The sequence below is a fragment of the Erpetoichthys calabaricus genome, chromosome 3 (genome assembly GCF_900747795.2).
Source record: "Erpetoichthys calabaricus chromosome 3, fErpCal1.3, whole genome shotgun sequence".
NCBI lineage: Eukaryota > Metazoa > Chordata > Cladistia > Polypteriformes > Polypteridae > Erpetoichthys > Erpetoichthys calabaricus.
The window spans coordinates 43,682,108-43,706,031 of NC_041396.2; the positions used below are offsets into that span (position 1 = coordinate 43,682,108).

Consider the following 23,924-nt stretch of genomic DNA (forward strand, 5'->3'; position numbering starts at 1 on the left):
CGCATTTCGCGGCTTCACTCTATCGCGGATTTTATATGTAAGCATATTTAAATATATATCGCGGATTTTTTGCTGGTTCGCGGATTTCTGCGGACAATGGGTCTTTTAATTTCTGGTACATGCTTCCTCAGTTGGTTTGCCCAGTTGATTTCATACAAGGGACGCTATTGGCAGATGGCTGAGAAGCTACCCAACTTACTTTTCTCTCTCTCTCTCTTGCGCTGACTTTCTCTGATCCTGACGTAGGGGGATTGAGCAGGGGGGCTGTTCGCACACCTAGACGATACGGACGCTGGTCTAAAAATGCTGAAAGATTATCTTCACGTTGCTACCTTCTGTGCAGCTGCTTTGTGAAGCGACATGCTGCACGGTGCTTCGCATACTTAAAAGCTCGAAGGGCACGTGTTGATTTTTGCTTGTTTGTTTTTCTCTGTCTCTCTCTCTCTCTCTCTCTGCTCCTGATGGAGGGGGTGTGAGCTGCCGCCTTCAACAGCTTTGTGCCACGGTGCTTCGCATACTTAAAAGCCAAACAGCCCTATTGATTTGTTTGCTTTCCTCTCTCTTTCTGACATTCTGTGCTCCTGACGCGCACTCCTTTGAAGAGGAAGATATGTTTGCATTCTTTTAATTGTGAGATGGAACTGTCATCTCTGTCTTGTCATGGAGCACAGTTTAAACTTTCGAAAAAGAGACAAATGTTTGTTAGCAGTGTTTGAATAATGTTCCTGTCTCTCTACAACCCCCTGTGTTTCTGCGCAAATCTGTGACCCAAGCATGACAATATAAAAATAACCATATAAACATATGGTTTCTACTTCGCGGATTTTCTTATTTCGCGGGTGGCTCTGGAACGCAACCCCCGCGATGGAGGCGGGATTACTGTATGTATATGGAGAGTTTATTTAAGTGATTTAGAATTATCCTACACTAATTAGCCTCTTTTTTTTTGTATTCTTTTACACAAACTGATAATTTACACTTTCAATTATTACTTCTGATATTTATTGCAGCCATTTTTTTTTTCTATGCACTTAAGTTACAATGCACTTTGTCCATGTTCTAAGAGACAAAGAAAAATTTCCGGCACAGATACAATGGTCAAGCAAACACTAAGGCCGAGGTACATGTAATTTAGATCAGTAAAAGATGACAGAGAAAAAAGTACACTGAAACAGCAGAACATTGTTGTAATACTAACCCTTAAATTTGCTCCTTCCTAAGTCAACTCCATCGCTCTCACTATTTGATAATCCACTGTCCGACTCTGTATCCAAGGAGTCAATGGTTTCCTCTAAAAACATAAGGCACGCTCTCTCCTCAGGAGACAGATACTCCAAGCTGTCATTACTCTGCAAGAGGTTAGAAAAATCAGCTATTACAGGCTGAAAGAAACATTACTTCAGAAATTAAAATAAGGAAAAAAAACAGAAGGGCATACCATGGTGGACTGGCTTGAGCCAAGGCTGGCCATACTGTCACAACTACCTGTGCCACTCAATCTGGTGATGCCGTTCATTGGCCAGCTATCCGTTTTCGGCATCAGGAACAGGTAGGGAAGGTGCAGTTAGAGGCCGACTTCCTTCTAGAACAAAGAGGAAAAGTTCTTTCTGTTAGTCAAAGATAAAAAAAAAAAAGGCGTTTTCTTTAAAGTACAACGATAATGAGCTTATACATCGCTCTGTTTAATTTTTTTTAAGCCATCACTACCTGAATTGTTAAATCAAGCAGCCTAAAAAGATCAAACTGGAAGAACATAAAAGAAAAGATACTGTAGTTGCTACATTTGAGACACTGAGAAGTGTGGCACCTGTAAACTAGAAAGATTCAATATGCGATCTTTGTAACACACATAAAAATAATTTTATAAAAAAGTAAATAAAATGAAGAGCTTGCTTTGTTTATATGCGTGGGCTGACCTGTGGGTCTTTTTTTAGCACCCATGAGAGCTCAAAGGATTGCTAGCTCCACTGCAGCTTTCTCTGCGAAAGAACAAAGCCCTATTTGTAAACGGCAACCCTTTCACATACTGTGACCTCAATTAGGTTATTTAAGCCAACTATCCAACCAACACAAAAAGAGTGCAGCTTTTCTAGGCTGGGTGCTTTGCAATAATATCTTCAGTTAAAGGCACCATATCAATGACAGAGTCACCACTATCTGTACCAGTTATTGAACTAAATACCAAAAACCAAAGCAGCTATATGTGATGAAATCCATACAGTACAGTAAATTTATGTATTTATTTAAGAAGAATTTGTAATCAGGGACCACTGTACTTTTACTTTTCATATATATATATATATATATATATCGTAATTCTCAATTAATTTACACATATTAGGTATCCCTGGACACGATTCGACCACTTTTGGAGTTAGTACAGTTATTAGCATTGCAAATATAAATCTCTAGAAATACATGTTTTATATAATTATTGTGTCCCAAATGTAGCACATTTGGGGTAGGAAAATATACATTTTCAGCAAGAGAAAATTCTTTCATGTCATGTAATTAAACTGCCAAAAAAAACAAAAAAAAACACACACATCACAGCCTTATACAGGGAAACACGTGTGCTGTTTGCAGACATTTTCTTAAAGCAGTAATGCTTCTAATTTGAAACTGGGAAAGAGGAAACCCTAAAAACAAAATGTAAAAGTTACCAAGGACCGGGCTTTAGGACAAAGCACACATTGTCAGACAAGGCCAGTGTTCACTACATTCACACCAGTATTACCTGAATATCTTTTAATATACAAAGGAAGGTATTTGACAACTGAAAGGCTCCAAATAAGCTTTACAAAATATTATGCTTAAAAAAAAAAAAACACATGAGGCCTAAGAAACAAACTGCTGAGGTCTCTTTTAAAAACACTCCACCCAAAAATTATGTTACTTACCACATGTAATTTTTAATGATGGCTGAGAGAAAAAATTTTAATCTCGTGTTTTCATGGAGAATGAACAAAAAATGTTTCTGATGTAATAGAGCCCAATGGCGACCAGTGTTACACAACAGCAAACTAAGTCAAAACACATCCATGGTGAAAAACAGACAAACAAAAATTCTCACATTACTTGTGACTCATAATCCATGTGTTCCTTATCCAATCATATCCTCAAAATGTGCAGAACACATTTATTTTTCACTAAAATATTTTTAACAGCGGGGCTTCAGTTCAAAAGCACAGAATTATGGGAGTGTGTTTTCCTGTTTAGAATAAACGCAACTTTTTCTAGAAGTAACGGTTACTAATTTTTACCAAAAGATGCAGGTATCTTGTATGTTGGAGCATATGACTGGATAACGGACATATGGATTATGTAACACGAGTAACATTTAGAGTAATTTTTTTCCTCTATGGACATTTTTTCCACATTATTTGCCATTAGGCTCCATTACATCATAAAATTTTGTCTCACATTCTGTATGAAAACATTACAATTTTTTCTCAGCCATCACTACAAACTACACTTTTATGCTAGATATAAAAAAGTGACTGTGGTATTCCTTTAGGGAGGCTAACCACGTACATGGACCCATGTGGTCCTTAACCACGTAAGACTGAGAATGGTTTGTTATCCCAGCATGCCTTTTGCATGCATCCCTTCTGCAGAGTCAAGCAGTACCTTTGCCATTGAAGTTTGTGCTGCTTAGATAAAGCTTAATACTTACGCCAACCACATTCAATTTTCCACCATTTGCAGAATACTAACACATATAAGATACAGCAACAAAACTGAAGTGGATGCAGTATACCATCAGAATCAACACAACTTTAAATAGGACTGTTTTCATATTTAGTAGTTTAAAAAAAATATGCAGAATAAAATTTTATTAAGCAGCAGGCCATAGCACTGAAGTGAAAAATGGCTTTCCCACCATCACTGCCATCTGTGTATAATTAAACTGGACACAAGCAGTGTATGATACTAAGACTGGGTGGCTAGCTGCTCATATTGTGACGACATTGGAAAACCAGGCCAACTGCTGTTTGTGTAAGCACATGTAGTGTAGAAAATGGCCTCTGGATATCTTGGGCTAAAGGAAAGATGAAGAATTCAACAGTCTGGGCTTTCCTAGTCATTAATTCTTACGGATTACTTTTTAAAACTGCTCATCATTAACTATGCATTGATTGATCTTTTGAGGGCACCCAACAGGTGGCACGCTTTGATTAGCAGTCACCTTGGAGAAAGCCAGTAGCCTTCATCCCCACTGACCTGAGTGAACTTTAAATCAATTCTGTGATATTTATGTTTTGTTAGAATTGTTTATATATACATAAAGTACACAGCGTTCCAGGTTTACTTTGAGTCATTCAGTTTGCATGGCGGCTCTAGTTTTATTATAGATAATGTCGATTATTGGGCTAATCAGAGGAGAGGTATGTTTTGTTAAGTAGCCAGAGTATAAAGAAATGTCAGTCACAGCTGGACTTCTACATTAAAAGCATGGTCCATTGCAGTGATTCAAAGACTTAGAAGACTGAAACCTATTTAGGTGGCACTCTCCAATTTGTACTATGCAGTTCGGTATAGATAGATTTAAGACATGACATAATTGTGACATATAATATGTTGCCCAATCCTAGTTAAAAATAGACAGCTACTTTAAAGATTGCACAAAAATGAATCACATTACAACCAAGTCAGTAGGCTTATAGTTGACTAGCTGGAAACATGGTTGACTTTGCCAAGAAAAAAAAAAAAAAGTCAGGCTAATTCAGAATTAAAAGCCTGTACTGTGGTTCCTCTGCTTAAATCTAAGAAGCAGTGCTTTTATGTTTTATCACTGTAACACTGCCAGGACAAAACGGAAACACCTACTGTATTCAAAGACACTGTGCTAAAATGGAATAACCTGCTTTTACGCAATGCGGACATCATGTTCTTATCAGGGCTGTAAATCTGTCTGCTGACTGTCTGTGCTGCGTACGGTTGCCAGACAGGAAGCAGCTACATCTGATATTGAAAAATGAAAACTGCTTTAATAATAGTAATTCTTTGAATTTATATAGTGCTTTCCTCACTACTCAAAGCGCTCAGCAATTGCAGGTTAAGGGCCTTGCTCAAGGGCCCAACAGAGCAAAGTCCCTATTGGCATTTACGGAATTCGAACCGACAACCTTCCGATTGCCAGTGCAGATCCCTAGCCTCAGAGCCACCACTCCGCCCGATATTAGAAATACTGTGCATATCAGTTAATCCCTTTCTTGTATTTATGTTGTTTATTTCTAGAAGACAAATATCTGAATGTGAACTTACACCAAATGGAGAACTGGAGTTTCTTTATCAGCTCCTTGAAAGGTAAAAAGCATCTGTAAATCATTTTTGTCAGTTCCATAAAATTTATTCCAGGATAGCATTTTGTTGGAAGCAATTGTTCTGTGAGCATAAGTCAGAATTTTATTGGGGTGGAGATGCCACATTCTCACATTTGACATTATTGCTGTTAGCCAAATTTAGAATAAGAGGCCAAATTAAATAAAAAAAAAAAAAAAAAAAAAGACATGCAATATGAGCATATGAGAAGAAGATATAAATTAATGGTTTCACATTAGTTCTTTTATGTGCATACAAGAAACTTGAGATGCTATGAGGAATGCAACAAATAAAAATATATTAAATCTCTTCACTTGAATTACCCAGAAAAACAAATGACGTCTTTCAAAGAAATATCAGTTTCATTCATTTCTTTCCAACAACCTGGACACATTTTAAAAAAATGCAGCCACTTTGATTGACGTGTTCCAGAGCTATAAAGCATAATGAGCCACTCATGTCCTAAAAGCAAACAGTCCTCCCAGACGACAAAGCACTTAAACCGATATTGTCTAAAGTCGAAAGGCAGTCATATACAATTTCATGGCCCTAGATGGGAGGGCTTATCTCCTCTGTCTGTAAAGAAAAGGTTAGCTCACTAATCTTCTTGGGCTACCTTAAAGCTCCTTATGTTGCAGACTTGCACTGTCGTGTGGAACCTGAATCATACACGCACGCACACATAGAGTAAAGCCAAGATCATTTGCTTAAATCATAGCCCCAGCTCAGATGGCTCACTCGCAACTGGCTGCTCAATTGAATGGAAATTAGTAGGAAGCGTGCACTCATATTTCCTCAAAGTGCTCACAATTGAATGAATTCAGCAATGCAAGAGTGGTCACTCGCTTTCTGCACTGCAAACCTAATTTTAACATATGCACATTATATATTACATAATTTGCATTACATAATTTGCATTTTGTGTGCATATCACACACACACACACACACAGTAACAACTACATGGAGGTACAATATTGAGTGTAGAAGTCTTACAGGGCTCAGTTTGCCTTGTTTTCGAGTTTCTTTTGGGGACTTCAGTTTACCCAGTAGTTCAAAAATCAATCGCTAGAAATTTTTTTTGTCTCCAAATTTGCACTGGGTGTGACAAGGATGGATAGGATTAGAAATGAGTACATTAGAGGGTCAGCTCAAATTGGACGGTTGGGAGACAAAGTCAGAGAGGCAAGATTGTGTTGGTTTGGACATGTGCAGAGGAGAGATATTGGGTATATTGGGAGAAGGATGCTAAGGATAGAGCTGCCAGGGAAGAGGAAAAGAGGAAGGCCTAAGAGAAGGTTTATGGATGTGGTGAGAGAGGACATGCAGATGATAGGTGTAACAGAGCAAGATGCAGAGGACAGAAAGATATGGAAAAAGATGGTCCGCTTTGGTAACCCCTAATGGGAGCAGCCGAAAGAAGAAGAAGCCACCAAAGGGAAATTTGGCTTTTTACAGAAGCCAGCTAGCTAGCTAGACAGATAGCTAGCTAGATAGACAGACAGGCACACACCCACATACACAATAGTTTGAACGCACACCAGAACAACTACAAAGAAAGAAATTTTAAAAAAAGACTCCTAACTTGGAACTCCCAGTCAAAATGAAGCATTATGCAGGATGTATTGCTATTGGTATAGGACCTGTAGTTGCGTTTCTTGACACATCAGCTGAATGATTCTATGGCTGAAAGTCATCAGTGTGTCACAGATAGAGGATGTGCAGCATTGTTCACGAAGGCACTCGTTTTTCATTCGCTCCTTTGCTACTACCTCCAGAGTGTCTCTCATAACGGAGTTTGCCATTTTGTTTAGATGTTAATTCGGTAGGCATCTCTTGAAGTGATGTTACCAGCCCAGCACACCACAACGTAGAAAATTGTACTAGCCGTCACAGAGTTGTAGAAGATGTGAAGGATGTCACTTCCCTCATTAAAGGGGCACAGTCTCCTAAAGAAAGAGAAAAAAAAGAGCCCATCCTGCCCTTTCTTATGTAGTCCCTCTATGTTAGAAGACCAGTCCAATCTGTCACTTATGTGGATCTCCAAGTACTAGCAGGAGTGCGCCACCTCAACATCCACTACCTCTTTGGCTCTTTACATTGGCATCGCTATTCCAGCCTAGTTTCGGAGAGTGAACTTGTCTATGAGCCTACCAAGACTGGCATACAATAGAAGATGATTCTCCCCTCCCACCTTTTGTAACTGTAATGGGTGCCTGATTCCCGATTAACAGTTTAGAAAATGGAGGCAAAGAATACTTAAAATATTTGAGATGCAATCCATATCTGCTTTCTGAAATAATAATGATATTTAGTAATGCCAGTTTCTCTCATATTGGGAAAAAGATTAGGCAGAAAGATGGATGAAAAGAGAAAACTAAACATGGGGTCAGAGAAGACAACACTGGGGGAATGTCTTTTCAAAATATGAATGAATTCACCACTATTCCTGCTTTTCCTCTAACATCACAAACTACGGCCAAAAGATTCCTTCCTGGGTTTTACAAACAAGAAAACTGAAGGATACTACGTGTGCATTGAATACTTTGAACATAAGCAAAGGATGTTTATGTGCATGTAGACACACTTTTCATCACAGCAGTGATAATTATTCTTTGCTGAGTCACGAGGACAGAATTTGAAGAAAAAGCAAACCTGAAATAATTATTAAAGGTTTATGATGAAGAGCATACATTCTGACTTATATGATGAGCTGCGGTGGTACTGAAATTGAACAATGACATAGGAACAGAGAGAAAGTAAGGGTTTTAATATAAATCTTACATCCTGTATGATAATACAGGCTGAAACCAAACAGACACAACTAGGAGTGTTCATTGGATGGTTGAATGCAAAGACAGCCATTCAGGGTCAAAATAATAATAAGCATATTTAATAATAAAATAAGCATTGCAACAGGTCAAGGAAAATATGCATTAAAAAAAGAATAATATTGTCACATGCACAGAATACAGTGAAACAGCAAGTCCAAACAGCATGCAACACATTGTCACTCTGATGCCACAATAAGCTGATTTTCTGTTAAATAAAATGAAGGTGTTTGCCACAACTGCCAATATTTTGATAGTAGAAGTATCTCTGTGTTGTTTGCCAAACTTTCAAGCAACAATGCAACCAGCTCTGCACTGAACCACATGAGACTACAGCGTCCTGTAAAAACCTCTCGACCCAATGACAGAACAACACAGGTAAACTTTAGTAGCTTCATTCACTGCCTTAGTTTGAAAATCTGATGTATTGAGAACAGAAAAGATCTCAAAATAGACTGCAAAAATGTCAGCAAGGGACCTGCTGCCCCTCCACTTTGTGGAAAGCCAAGACATGAAAGGATTAGTAAGTTATGGTGAGAGAGTATGAAGGTCCCTGCCACAAAATACTGTAGTTGCGTCTTCTCACTTCTACAGGCGCTCTGATCACTCCTATGTGCGCCACTGGTTTCTGATGAACTTTGTCAGATGATCCACAACAGGTAAAATAACAAAAGTAATTTAAAAAACCGTTAAGAGAGTTTTTATTTCAATAAAAACAAATCTGCTATATATTTTGTCCACTACCACAATGAAGTATTCCGCAGGGTGTATAAAGCCTTGCATGTGTCTTGGAAAATATATTCAACATGTTTCCCTGCTGTTCGTTGCTTAATGCTAGCAGACAGTACATCTTCCTTCTCTCCGGCCAGGGAGCATGAAACAAAGGAACCCAATTTGTGTCCAATTGTGCCAGCTCAGATAGTTAAGATTCAGACAGAAAGGAGCTGAACTGTCACTGAAAACCTGAGACCCTCCTTATAAGAATAATAATAATAATAATAATAAGTCTTTGCATTTATATACTCCATTTTACTGGGCTAACTACAGGCAGATCTAACTACCATTTGTACATCCATCGGCTACATTTTTGCTCAATATACACAATGATTCACTGCACAAAATACAACCCTTTTCATATCAGCCACTTTAATAAAAGTAATGCAAGGTATTAAATAGATTAAAACATGAATGAGCTTTAATTACAGTGGGAAAATTGCTTTTGAATTTATGAAGTGCTGATACTGAACTAGTGTGGTGCTGAAGTGTCACTCTTTGCATGGCTGCAGTCGGGTCCTAATCTGGGATCCAGAGTTGGTTTCTCATGTGGTGGGTGAGGCAATGTGCTGTACCAGCGTGTGCTCCTAACCTCGATGCCAGCAAAATTATAATTGTTGGGTTGGTCAACCAAATATTTTCTCAGTTACCCTTATAGATATCCTAATAATATACATAAACATAAAGTGCACTTCTAGTAATGACATCAATATGGCCTCTCAGAAGGTGTTCCCATGCCCACTGGGATTCCTTTACATTCACAGGTGACTCCAGGAAGATTTATAAAAATGATAAAATAAAACAGGACAGTAAAGGAAAAGCATCAAAATCTCCTATAAGTCAGACAAGTATCAAGTTGGAGTAGAATTTGCATTACCTCACATCATCTTCCCCTAAATTACATAACATTCTCGAGCCCACTTCATCTAATCCACGGCAATGGGTATAATGCAGTAACAGTGGCAGATGCTTGAAATTCTCTGATGCTTCTTAGGTGCCATTTAAAAAAAAAAAAAGCAACTTAAATACAGTAACACTGAAAGCTAATTTTGCACACTTGATTTAATTGATCAAGGAATTTGGAGTGGGGACACCCAGATGCAATTTTTTACTACAATAAAGTTTAAAAATAAAAAAAAACATTTCCAACATATCTTGTGACAATGTTTTATCGAGCACACAGAAATGACCAGTTCCTTCTGGGTAGCAGCCAGTTGTCTTTCATCTGTAACACCCCTCACTCAGCAGCAGGGCACTGCGATTTCTCTTTGGTTTTATTTCTTCTCATGACCTTTGCGGGATTGCATTCATGTTTGCTACAGACATACTTCTATAATTGATTTGTCCTTTTCCATCTCACCTCTGAGCATCTAACTCGTCTTCCTCTTTTCGGTTCCCCTTCCCTCTTTTACAAAGCAGTACAAAGTTTCAAAGCCAGAAAAAATTCTTACCATAGAAGATCAACCCTATTTATGCATTTTAAAGCCCTTTTTCAGCTTCATCCAGATGCTAATATGCACAACCCCAAACCTTTTCGGAACCTAACATAATAAAAAGAGGTTGACACCTGCTTAGCTAACATGTGCTTTGCATTTTCTTTAGAGAATTGGGTTTTCCAGCAAAACAGTAAGCCTCTGTGATGCCAAAATAATTATTTCTTCATTCAAAGGACTCTTCTATTTCCCCCAAAATGATTTAATAATATCATCCGTGAATCCATTTGCTTAACCACTTCATCAGTTCAGGGTTGTATACAGCTGGTGTCCTTCCTGGCAGCACAAGGCAGAAACCAATCCTGGATAGGGCGATAGCCCATCACACTCGAATACTCCCCCATCAACCAAACTTTTACATCTTTGGTTTATGGTGGAAAACTCACTTACAGACGCAGAGATAATGCTTGATACTCCACACACACGGTGATTGGGCTGAGGACACTGGAGCTGGGAGGTAGCTGCAGTAACAATGTATTCCATAGTGCTGCCCTTCAGAAGATGACTATCCACAAACTTCGTTCGAATATGGGGTGAGAAATTGCAATAGAAAATCAAGTACAAGCTCATGAAACATAGTTTATTATTTAGTCTTACGACAGACAGCAGCACTATGAGGTACAAGGTAAAGTTATCCAGAGGAATTCGGAGGGGAGAAAATAGAAAAAATAAACTTAGGACTATGAAATATACTGTAAATGTCAACCCCATTTTAACACCTAAAACATGATTTAGAATGACCTTCAATAACTTAAGTAAAGCTGTGAGTGATTAGCTAAAAAAAAAAAAAGTTTGGTTCTGAATTTGATTTATAAATGGTCGCACTACATTCCTCATGTATCTGTCCATTTCCTGAACTCTCTTTTTCCATTACTGGGTTGCAAGCAGCAACTTGACAATTACAGCAGTTTCACTTGTATTTTGCTTTTTCTGTGAAAGCTGACCACTGCAAAAATCAGATTTTAAAACTAGTTACAGCAGTTAGTGTGATGTAACAGAATTGTGGGCTTTTCTCACAAGGAAAGTGAATACTTTGATTTACAAGCACAAAGTGAAGCATAAAGCTGTTAGGAATGTGGCTAACATAGATGTTGCAGAGTGATACACATGCTTCCTTTTAGAAAGTAATAAAGGTTTTTCTTCTTTTTAAAAAGCAGCATTTTCCCCCATTTTATTGTTACTTGACTTGTACAACACATGAAACTTTATAGGCTGCAGAAAAGTATATCTTTGCAAATGAAATGGTCAGACATAAATACTTCAACTGGTTAATTGCTTTCCCCACCCTAGAAAGAATTCAAAGCCCAAAATTATCTCCAAAAATATTTATACAGCACTCTACCATCTTATCTACTGCCTCCCTCAAAAGTTCTTTATCTATTCATTCACTTAAGTCTTATCAATGCCTCTACCTTCATCTAGAAACAGTCCTTGTGAATTAGAATTTGAAGCCTTTATTGTCATTATACCATGTATAATGAAATTACAGAGCAACTACTCATTTCAGATGCAACGAAAAATAAAGCAATCAAACACTTAAACAAGTATCAGTGTTGCATATAAAAAACACTAAATAAAAGAATTTAAAGAACACTAACACTAGAATTACCAGAGCCTACAAAAAAACTCTTAAGACCCGGCCCACCTTAAAACCGTTCTCACCTCTCCACCAGCGTCTTTTGTCTTCTAAATGTGCTGCTTAAGACGAGCAGCAAGCAGCCAGCTATTCCATCCCCCACCGTCGCAGAATGTTCACGAAGTTTTCCCAGCTCATGCCTTGTTTGATTATCTGGGAGTGACTGAACTGCTGGAGTTTTAGAGTGGAAATAATAGATCGCTATTTGGAACACACGCATTTCATGTGTGTTCCGTTTCTACAGTAATCTGTGTAAACACATTGTTAAAACTGAAACTTTTTCATATTTTAGTAATAAATGTTACAAAATGTAGGCATAAATTATAGAATGTGTGAAGCCTTAAGTCCAAAGATCAAATAAACACTTTCACAAAAGGTTCAAGAACAATACACCTTCCGTGGCATAACACTTTGATTTGTTGGCTCAGCAAACTCTACCGTGCCTCAGACACCCGAGTTCGATTCCCAGCTGGGGAGAAAGTGTTTTTTTTTTTCTTTTTAACCTCAAATGGACATAAAATTTATAAACTGGCATGCACTGTAAATCGTTAAGTTTAAAGTGTCGAGCGCGGTTATTTCTGTTGATTAATTCATGCTTTTTACTTAGAGTCAGAACAGGAGCTTATTCAGCTTCTGATCGGACTCTAACAGCGCCAGTATAAATTCACACCCGATCTGACACTGTTCGTTTAAAAAAATAATATTGCATTATAGCGCGTCTTTATGTGAAAACAGCAGTGTCAGATGGGGAGTGTCTGATGATTGCATATAGCGCTGAAGTTACTGCTCTTTACTATGCTTTCCTCTGCATGTCCTGGAGTACAAAAGAAACAGCGGTAGTATGTATCGTGATACACTGCAGAGCTATAGCGTGTCTTTATGTGAAAACCGTACTGTCAGATGGGGAGGGGAAGGATCCTGAACGTGACTGAGACAATGAAAAGTGAATTAAAAAAAAAAACAAAAAAACAAAGCTAACCTTTACAAGTAACCATAAATTACACCAGCTGTTACAGACTGAAATCAAACGTATGTTTTTATTCTAAAATAGTAAGAATAAGAGCAGTTCACTTCTCAAAAGGGAGTCGTGCAGGATCGAACTTGTGACCTTTTGATTCCCAGTCAGCAGCTGATACTGTTGCGCCACGGCGGCAGTCATAGTAAATATGTGTCAATGTCGCATGCTAAGGCGGCTTTTTTTCCTGCAGTTATATTTTTGAATAAAAGCGCACTTGTTCTGCTATATTTGTACCTTTTGTGAAAGTGTTTCTTTTATCTTTGGACTTCAGGCTTCATACATATAGTTTATGCCTACATTTTGTCATTTACTACTAGAATATGAAAAACGTTTGTTTTAAAAATGTGTTTACACAGATTACTGTAGAAACGGAACACACATGAAATGCGTGTGCTCCAAATAGCGATCTATTATTTCCACTCTAAAACTCCACTTCACTCCCAGATAATCAATCAAGGCATGAGCTGGGAGAAGTTTGTGCACGTTCTAAGTCGGTGGGGGGATGGAATAGCCAGCTGCTTGCAGCTTGTCTTTATCTGCACATTTAGAAGACAAAAGACGATGGCAGAGAGGTGCGAACGGATTTAAGAAGCGATTTAAGGTGGGACAGATCTACGAGTTTTTACGTAGGCATTGGTAATTCTAGTGCTAATTAATAGGTGCTAATTGCTAGGCAACAAATGTGGTATTACAAAACAAGAATATTACTCATCATGCAGGTACAACAATTGAACTACCTTGGATATGAATATTACACAAAGAATACTAATAACATAAGATATTGCACATACGACAAATTGAACAATATTGCACTAGGCTGTGATTATTGCACATGAATTACCAATGATATGAATATTACACAAATCATACTAATACTGTAGATTTTGCACATAGGACAGATAGAACAAATATTGCGCTGGACTGTGCTCATTTCACATTATTGTACATCCAAGAAAGGGTGAGCAGGGGAGTGGCGAGAGAGAAAAGGGAGAGGGATAGAGACAGAGACGGGAGAGAGATGATCAGTGCATGTTGAGATTTAATGTAGTTATGGCTTAGGGAAAGAAACGGTCCCTAAGTCGGTTTGTCCTTGATTTGACTGACCTGTAGCACCTACCAGAGGGCAACAGGTCAGACAGGTGAAAATCAGGATGTAAAGGGTCCTTCAAAATGTTTTTTGCCCTGCCAAGGCAGCGGGAAGTGTACAAGTCTTGAAGGGAGGGCAGAGAGTAGCCAGCAATCTTCTGAGTTATACTGATAACACGCTGAAGCCCCCTCCTGTCTGCTTCAGTGCAGCTTCTGTACCACACTGTAAAAGATCACTAGCAGCTTTTGATCCAGATTATTCTTCCTAAGCAGTCTCAGGAAGCAAAGTCACAGCTGTGCCCTTTTAATGACTGCTTTTGTATTTGCAGACCAAGACAGGTCAGCAGAGATGAAGGTACCCAAGAATTTGAAGGCTGGGACCCTCTCCATACAATCACCATTGAAGTAGGGTTTGAGATCTACACGGATCTCCCCTTTTTGAAATATTCACCACTTGTCATTTTCCCCAAAATCATCAGCACAAATCTCATTGTCCTTACCACCTCGACAGACCCTTTGCCCCAGCTATCTCTGACAGCCCAATGTACCTTTTCATTTGCCAATAAGAAACCCTGCAAAGAACCACAGCTTTAAAAGATCATCTGATCCAAAAAGAGAAAAAAAAAGTGTTCTCTTGAAGGTAGCAGTTCTTCATCTTCATGTTTCACTCTTAAAAATAAAAGGTTCCAAAATGATTCTTCAGAGTAATGCCATAGGGGAACCGTTTTCAGTTGCCGAAAGACCCATCAACGTGAAGGTTTCAGAAAGAACCTTTATTCACTTAGAATTATAACAGGCTTCAAAAATAACTATGAATAGATGGTAACGGATTTGTGAAACACCAATGGGTTTCTGATTTTAAAAGGACTCTCGCTGAACACATTAACAGGTTAAGTCCTGGTTTTCTCAAATCAGTGTCCTGTTAGGCGGCCTACAATCCATTCAAAATTTCAGGTTTGTTTCTACATATTAGGAAGTTTTTCAAAGCACAAAGAACCAATTTCATATGCAAATGCTTCCCAGAATGAAATGGTGCTTTGTTAAGCATTAGCTCTATTAGGAACCACAGCACCCGGTAAAGAACCATTTTGTGCCATTAAAGAACCAGGATATTTTTTTTTTTTTTTATAAAGAGTATCTGACCCTCTTCCAGCATTCATGAGCCTATTTCTTTCCCATTTAGGTCATTTCTCTCTTCTTTGTTGACCATACCTTCCTATTTTAGATAGTGTTCATCACTGGCACTTCAAAATGTGAACACACGGTGCCACTGGGCAGTTTTACTCCTGTTATTTACAAAGCTAATCAACAGTATTTAAGAAAACAGTCCATTACAGACTGAATTTTAATCAAGAAAGTAATATAAATGTTTAAATGTGACACTTCCACTTTACCAAAATACATTTCCAGTACCTACAGGGTACAAATTCCCTCTGTGTATGTACAAAACGATGTATTTGAGGATCGTTTGAACCGCACAACATCAAGATTCCAGGCTTCTTCTTAGTTCTAGCAATGCATACTTGAGAGAGGTGACATAATTGAGCGAAATAACTCTATATTAAAAAAGAAAAAAATCTAAATCAGGAGTCAGCTTCTGCAGTTTTAAAAAGAGATTGTAAAATTAAAAAGCATAATCTGATCCAAAAATCCATAATTAGCTAGGCATTTAGACCATTTCATAAATGGCCACAAAAGCAAAAAGATGAGTAAAAGGAATCAATCAGTACACTGACTAATAAAACAAACTCTCCTTAATTGTACTAATCTGTCCTTGATTTTTTTTTTTAATTTTAAAATTTTGAGTTACAGTAAATGGAAAGTGCAATAGATGCACATTCCAGGTTGCTTATATTGCTTATACAGTGTCTACTAATCCCATCAGGTAGTCCAGATGATTTGATACCTTGTGCTTTTGCTCCATGTTTCACAAGCTAACTAAATAATTCACAAAGATGGAAAGAATCTCATCCTGCTGATAGCACCCCACTCATTTGGATAATAAAATTCTATTGTTCAAAGGAGACCTGTAATCGCAAACCTGGTTTCACCAGGCATGTTAGTTTCAGGCTTTTTTTTTTTTTTTTTTTTTTTGCATACCACAAGAACTGCTAAACTTCTCCCACCCTGCTGTTTTTGATCCTAACTAAAGCTTTTTCGTTTTTGGAGCAGAAGCAATATGTTCATATAATTGTGCCATCTTAAAAATTTGAAGACAATCTGGTAAGGAAGGCAAACTGAACAGTAGTTAGCATGCCCTGGGAGGCATCAGTGACTGTGGACAGAAAGGTTGGAAGGTCAAAACCCAAAGTGACACGATTGCTTAATGAAGCCGATAGAGTCACTGAAGCACCATGGATAACTCCAGTAAGCCAATTCTACTGCTGAACAATTTTAATTGTGTCCCCCCTGGAGTACAGTCACAATCAAGAGTGCAGCTGGAGAGATGGCCTGAATCACAGCGATCAACTGACCTGAATCGAGACATTTTAACTGAAAGAAGTCACAACATAGAAGGGGCTTCTTTTCAATATTATTAAGATGCGACTTTGAAAGCAATAATTATATTAAATTCATACACACATACATTTACATAAAAATGCCCTGCCTGGGGTTTGTTTCCTGCCTTGCGCCCTGTTTTGGCTGGGATTGGCTCCAGCAGACCCCCGTGACCCTGTAGTTAGGATATAGTGGGTTGGATAATGGATATATATAAAATAAATCTGGTTAAATCTCTTTCTCGCAGGACATACAACGCTGCTTGCTTTGTAAGGGGGAGTGGGGCTGAACATACGCTAAGGAGATGTGGTCGGAACAGCTGCTGTCCTGCTGCTGCTGATGGCGGGTTGCGTGTTCTGTTTGTCGCGCTGCGCGTCGATCATTTAAAAGCCTGTACAGCAGCTGTCCTTTTGTCTCACTGCCTTGTCTCACGGGACATTAAAGTGTCTCTCGCGGGACGTCAAATTGTCTTCCAAGAAGATAACGTCTCATCTCCCTACCAAGATTTCCCAAGATTTTTTTTTTTTTTTTATATATATATACTGTATTTGTAGCTGGAAATTCATAAAGGAAGCAAATGAATCGCATATCTTAAAATAATTTTATATTCCTAAGCTTTGATTCCTATCAGGAATCACCAGAGGAAAATTACAGGAACCCAAGGCAATGTATTACAAATAAGGAGGAAAGGATAGGTGGATGTTGTGTGGGGGTTCGGCGGGTGTTGGTCATAAAGTCTTATTTATTATGTGCATGATCTTCTTTTCAAGCCTGCATAGGATGGGTTCATTCCCACATGTCTATTAATGGTGCTTTCATTGGATAGCCACGATTCAGCCAGTTCTCTGGCACTTAAAGTATTAGCCTTGAATTTTACTTGCACAGAGTCCAATTTAAATGTTTGTCCAGTGGAATTTGAACATGAACCCAGCATATGCAGGCTTGAAAAAAACATGCAAATAATAAATAAGACTTCCAAGACCCTCCGGACCCCACCTTATCAAACCCACCCCCAAGAAATTTGCCTCCATATACATACATATGCACATACCCACACATTTTATTTTTACATAAAACACACACACACACACACACTACACATAAATAAAACAAACCACTCATCATAGTTGCATATTTAGCGCTTGACCAAAAGGTCTAAAACTGTACTGAGATTAAAACATCACCTGACTGTAAAACTAATGGAGTAATCTATTTTTCTGTCCCTGCCCTCTGCTTTAGAGAGTAAAAGTTGACTAGCAGGTGCCATATAATGACACAAAGTAATATATGACATTCTTGAAAACATGTGGTTACATAACATTTGCTGCACCCAATGAAAAATATATATTTTTTTTTTGTTTAGAATCTGTTAAAACCTTCCCGTAGGGGAAATGACTATGAAAATTTATTGGCATGCAGGAGAGAATTTTGAAATGAAACACTACCAGTCCTCTGGAATGAATGAAGTGATTTGTATCATTTTATCCTAAAAACTGCTGGTATGACCTTGATAATGGGATTGTTCTCAAAGCTGAAATGGCAAATTGTTTTTCTTAGTTTCTTAATCTTTGTTGCAAGTTATTTGCAATGGATATGTTTAAAAGCTTGTATATTATTATTATAATATTTTGTATTCTTTGGTTTTCCTATATCCTCCCTGTGTGGAGTTTGCATGTTCTCCCCGTGTCTGCGTGGGTTTCCTCCGTGTACTCCAGTTTCCTCCCACAGTCCAAAGACATGCAGGTTAGGTGGATTGGCGATTCTACATTGTCCTTAGTGTGTGCCCTGTGGTGGGCTGGCGCCCTGCCCAGGGTTTGTTTCCTGCCTTGCACCCTGTGTTGGCTGGGATTGCCTCCAGCAGACCCCTGTGACCCTGTAGTTAGGATATAGCGGGTTGGATAATGGATGGATGTTTTCCTATATATTACAAGATTATCTTTTCATCCTGGGCTGGTCTTGAAGTTAGAGATCTGGCCGTCCCAACTTTTGGTCCTCCATTTTGTGAGCTTCGTGCTGAAGGTCATTGTGTTTGAACTCTGCCCTACATGTATGCATATGCCCACTCTGGCTTCTTTGCTGCCATCTCTATTTTAAGGTGGTTTTGTTGCCCCACTTTTTAAAATGTATGGTACACAAATATGGGATTCTAGCTGTGAAAGAATCACTCACAATGATCTGAGATGATATATACACACACACATATACATACACACACACACACTATAGCTGTATCTCTCACTATTTATTGTATATAATGTACAATTTTATGAATTTATCTTAGAAAAATGAATAAAATGGTACTGATGACCTATTTATAATCAGTTCTGACTTTATAAGTCTTTATAATAAGCAACCAATTTCTTTACACACTTACCCATCAAACTACACACAGATGTTAACAAGGCCAGAGGTTTGAACTGAGGACCTCTGAGCTATGAACAGTTGCACTAAGCACAACACCCCATTTTATAGCTTACTTCCAGGATTATTCAATATACTTGATTATTTTTCTCATATACGTTAATAAATGCTCATGCTGGAGGACTATTTCATGTGTTGATCTACCCCTGAGTGATTCCAAGGTGAATGTTAATGGGTAAGGAATGAAAGGATTCTGACATACTGAGAAAAACAAATAGCTTTATGGATTGCTTCATGTCTATCAGACACACGTTGTGTACTAGAAGAGTGCTCACCGGTCCTCTCTGGCTTCTTTGCTGCTGTCCCTTCCTTAATAAGGGGCACATACCCCATTGTATTCACCATTATGGTATATGGATATGGATTTATTTCCAGCACACAGCGTTTTCAGTAAGCCCTTAGTGTTACTTTTCCCACGCACCTTTCTTTGTCATTTCATGCGAAAGTTCCTTTTCATGGCCCTTGAGGTTAAAATTAGTCAAACACACTTCCCATCTTTTGCTTTATCTATATGGGCTGTGTTTGGTTTTTATTGTAATGCTTAGTTTCTGTATTTCATACAGTACTGTAATTCTGCTCGGTCTGTGAACTGCCTTGTGACGTTTCTTGCTGTTTATGTTCCTAAATGAAATGTAGATCGATGAAATCACACCAATGACGTAGGTGGATGGTCACCTCTGGGAGCAGCTCAGAGATATTGGAAGAATGCCAGCATATACAACTGGAATAATATGTTGCAATTGTAGCAACAGAGTTAGCAGCGTGGTGTAGTGGCTAAGGGATGGGACAGTAGGTTACCATTTTTACACACCTCTAACCACTGTGGGACCCTGAGCAAGACACTTAAAAAGCCAGTGCTTCAACTATTTAAAACAGAAAACAAACAGTTGTACAAAGTGTATTACTTAGTTCTTGAGACTTTGTCTAGTATAGATAGATATAGCTATATAAAATGCAGGTGGTTTATTTGTCAGATATAATAACCTCCAGAAAATACGGCAAACTATAGCCGACTGAAACCAACAAACCGATCCACCGAGTGCTATGGCACCTTAAAACTTAAACAAAAACAAAACACGTGACATTCAGCACAGCAAGTCTGCTCTGTTGATACAGTTTCTAAAGTAATGATGTTACTAAAAGAGAGACAGAAAAGTTATGAAAATAGTGGGCAGATCTGCTCCATAGCACGGAGGTTAATCATTAATAACCACGACTGAACAAACAGGCTGAGACTTCCTAGCAAACTTCACCATGTTATGCAGTGCATACCCTTTGCACCGCCAAGAGACTACTAGCAGCAGCTGGAATGATTACCTGCATTAATGTTTACCCAAGGCTAGAAGGATCTCCCTTCTCTACCTACCTTGTTGAAGGGACGTCCTAATCTTGTAGGTCCTCGCACCAGTGTGAGATTAATTTCACTCAAATTAATGAGAGTTTAAAAATGACAGCAAAGAGAGACAAGAACAGCATATAGGCACAGCTCCGAATGACCCTAAACATGGAGAACTTGGTTAGAAATGGAATGAACAAACCCTGTTTAGAACAAATTTTAAATCACTTAACATAAGGGCTGTCATTGTTTAGCGAGCTGTTAAGCTTACTAGTTTTATTTGCTTTTTTTAAACGGCTTTCAGATTTAGAGGTAATAAACTGCTCTACAATACATCCACCCATCTATCTATCTATCCATTCATTCAAGTCCACTCAACTGGAGCAGGGATGTTGAGGAAGCTGTAGCCTATCCCAGCTGGGCCCTGATCAGGCACAAAGCAAATGCAACCCCCAAGACAGGGTGCCAGCCCACTGCAGGGTTAATGCACACACAGTATACAATACTATATAATGCAATTTATTTTTGTATAGCCCAAAATCACACAAGACGTGCTGCAATGGGCTTTAACAGGCCCTGCCTTTTGACAGCCCCCCCAGTCTCGACTCTCTAAGAAGACAATGAAAAACTCCCCTGAAAAAAAAAAGGGGGAAAGGCAGTTCAAAAAGAGACCCCTTTCCAGGTAGGTTGGGCGTGCAGTGGTGTCAAAAAGAAGGGAGTCAATACAATACAATACAATACAACACACAGAACAGAAGTAATCCTCAGTCTACTCTCTATATATAAAATCCTAAGCCTAAAAGTGCAGCAGTGACGTTTTTATGTCATGTTTTTTGTCACGCTTTAACTCGGGCTTATTTTAAAACCTACATACCGTATATATGTTTGGTATCATTCTTTCCAGAATTTATCGAACTTTAATGTGATGTTGTTAGAATTTCAGATTCTTATTCCGTTTTTTTAATTATTAACTAAAAAAATATCAAGAACTCGCGTCCCATGAGACAAGACTTTGTGCCAAGAGATTTAACCAGGCCTGGGGCTAGAAATAAAAGACAAAGAGCAGGACAGCTGCTGTACAGGCTTTTAAATGTTCGAAGCACCACGTGAGATGCAGGTCACACGACATGGCAGCAGCAAGCTAGCAAAGAGGAAGTAAAAAAATAAAACATATTTGTTTCCCATTGTATCACCGTTTAAGAGGGGGTTACGGAGGAGCGACCATGTCTCCTTGGGGTGTGTTCAGCCCCCCTCTTCACAACACGAGCGGCAGAGACACGAAGTGGCTGGCAGGCAAAGCGAGCAGGTGGGAACCCCCTAGTACAATATAATAGTAAAATAAAAATATTACAAGTACAGAGCAGAATTTAACAGTAGATGATATCACATGATATGATTTGGATTTGTTTAGAGTCCTGGAGATCTCAGCCATCAAGCTACCCCTCCCCCACCCCCATTGGCCATTCCACGGCGCTTGGACAGCCAATCCGATGAAAGGACCCCTCTACCCGACGATTCTAGGTTCAATTTAGTATCATCAATCCACTTCAATGCGGTGTTACATTTGACGAGTTTTGCAGAGATTTTTAGTCGTTGCATTCATTTATATAATCTTAGCCAGTCAGAGTCCGTCGGCCGTGTGCTCCCCTGAATGCAGTCGTTTAATAAGACATGCCCAGCAACTCCCTCCGACAAAATCAGACAGGTTTTCAGTCATGTTGGTCCAGAATGGAGTTCAGCAACTGTGTTCGGCAAATCTGATATACGCCATGACTACAGGTACACGTAATGTGACACCGGATTAACTTGCTCATCTTTGGATAGTGGAAACCCAGTGAAAAGCAAAGCAGACAAGGGTAGTACATGCAAACTCCATGCAGCACTGTGCTACCATGCCGCCCTGCGACAGAACATTACATATTAAACAGTTAAATATATTCATTTTTGTTCAGCAGTACTTTTCTTATTCAAACAGCTTTGTATGCAGTTTTAATTTAAAAAGGTCTCTACAGTCAGAAATGTAAGACAAGTAACATTAGCAAACCAGCATAATCCAATTCAGGGTTGCAGGTGGCAGGAGCCAGTCCATCACAGAGCCCAGAAACCCCCCGTAGGGCCAATTTGGAATTACCAATTAACTTTATTTGTATGTCTTGGGAATCTAGCAGAAAAAAAAAACCTATCGAGACATGGAGAAAACATAGAAACTCCACACAGACAAGAGCCGGGCACTGATCCATACAGCAGCAGCACTAGCCACCATGTTACAATGCTGTCCAGTAGCACACATATCTAGTTTGGCTACGATGTTTGTTGCTGTCATACCACATAGGAGACTAGTCATCCTGTCCATTTTAAGTCACGTCAACTATTATAACTCTTTCAAATTTAAACTCCTGAATGTTTTTAGCATTCAGGCCAATTATAATACAGCACAAATGCAAAAATGAATCCACATTTTAAAGAAGCAGTGATATTTTAGATAGAATCTTTATTAATCCCAAGGGGAAATTCACATACTCCAGCAGCAGCATACTGATAAAGAACAATATTAAAGATTAATAACAGGTATACAGACAGACAATAACTTAATAATGTTAACGTTTACCAGCCCCTGATACCACCCCCCCCCCCCCCCAGTGTGGGGGAGGAACGATCTCCTCAGTCTGTCAGTGGAGCAGGACATTGACAGCAGTCTGTCACTGAAGCTGCTCCTCTGTCTGGAGATGACACTGTTTAGTGGATGCAGTGGATTCTCCATTACTGACAGGAGCCTGCTCAGTGCCCGTCGCTCTGCCACAGATGTCAAACTGTCCAGCTCCGTGCCTACAATAAAGCCTGCCTTCCTCACCAGTTTGTCCAGGCGTGGAGGCGTCCTTCTTCTTTATGCTGCCTCCCCAGCACCCAACCGTGTATGTGAAGGACTGCTGCCTTTATGTTAATTGCAAATGCTTTTAAATTAAATAAATAAAAATGATCTTTCTGGATTAAAACAAACTAACAGATGGTGTGGTTTAGAAACTAAGGAACTGGACAGTTCTATGCTGGTATTCGACCTCCTGTGTGACCCTGACCAAGTCACTTAACTTGCCTCTGCTCCATTTGTAAAAGATCATCATCAAAGATTGCAGACAGCCTCAGAAGTCGACAAAATTCCTTGAGGTGATGTTCGCTATAGAAGAGCGCAGAGCGTATAGGTTTAAAACGCTGTCAGATGGATATGTGAAAAACAACAGCAGAGACAAAATCCTATTAATAAACAGGATTTCAGTGTTCTGCATATCTGGAAAGCTCTTGGTGTACTGCAGCGTTGTTAGCCTGATGAGATGGTGTAAACTGCAGGGCCTTGAAGTTCCAGACGAGTGCCTTGCAATGCACTCGCTCAGAGAGGCCACAGCCACCCATAAAGTAAAACAAATAGCTTGTGATAGACCCCAGTCATCTTAAAAGGGGTGAGTGAGTGGGGGTGGGCAGGCCAGACCTACTGAACCAAAACGACAGCCCCA

The 23,924-nt window shown here is 39.0% G+C and overlaps 1 protein-coding gene across 2 annotated transcripts in view; it reads right to left on the bottom strand.

Annotated features, from left to right (window-relative positions):
* The window catches only part of zgc:158258 (uncharacterized protein LOC791186 homolog), a 52,320-nt gene that overhangs the window by 22,724 nt on the left and 5,672 nt on the right, over window positions 1-23,924 (bottom strand). Inside the window, exons 1-3 of one of the 2 annotated variants that reach the window (XM_051924561.1) lie at window positions 1,708-1,729; window positions 1,439-1,582; window positions 1,199-1,349 (exon numbers count right to left, since the gene is read on the bottom strand). In XM_051924561.1, the coding sequence (XP_051780521.1) occupies window positions 1,199-1,349; window positions 1,439-1,540 (253 nt within the window). In that variant the 5' untranslated portion in view covers window positions 1,541-1,582; window positions 1,708-1,729. Of the gene's footprint in view, window positions 1-1,198; window positions 1,350-1,438; window positions 1,583-1,707; window positions 1,730-23,924 lie in introns of those variants that run through there. The other variant, XM_028796705.2, reaches the window with a different exon arrangement.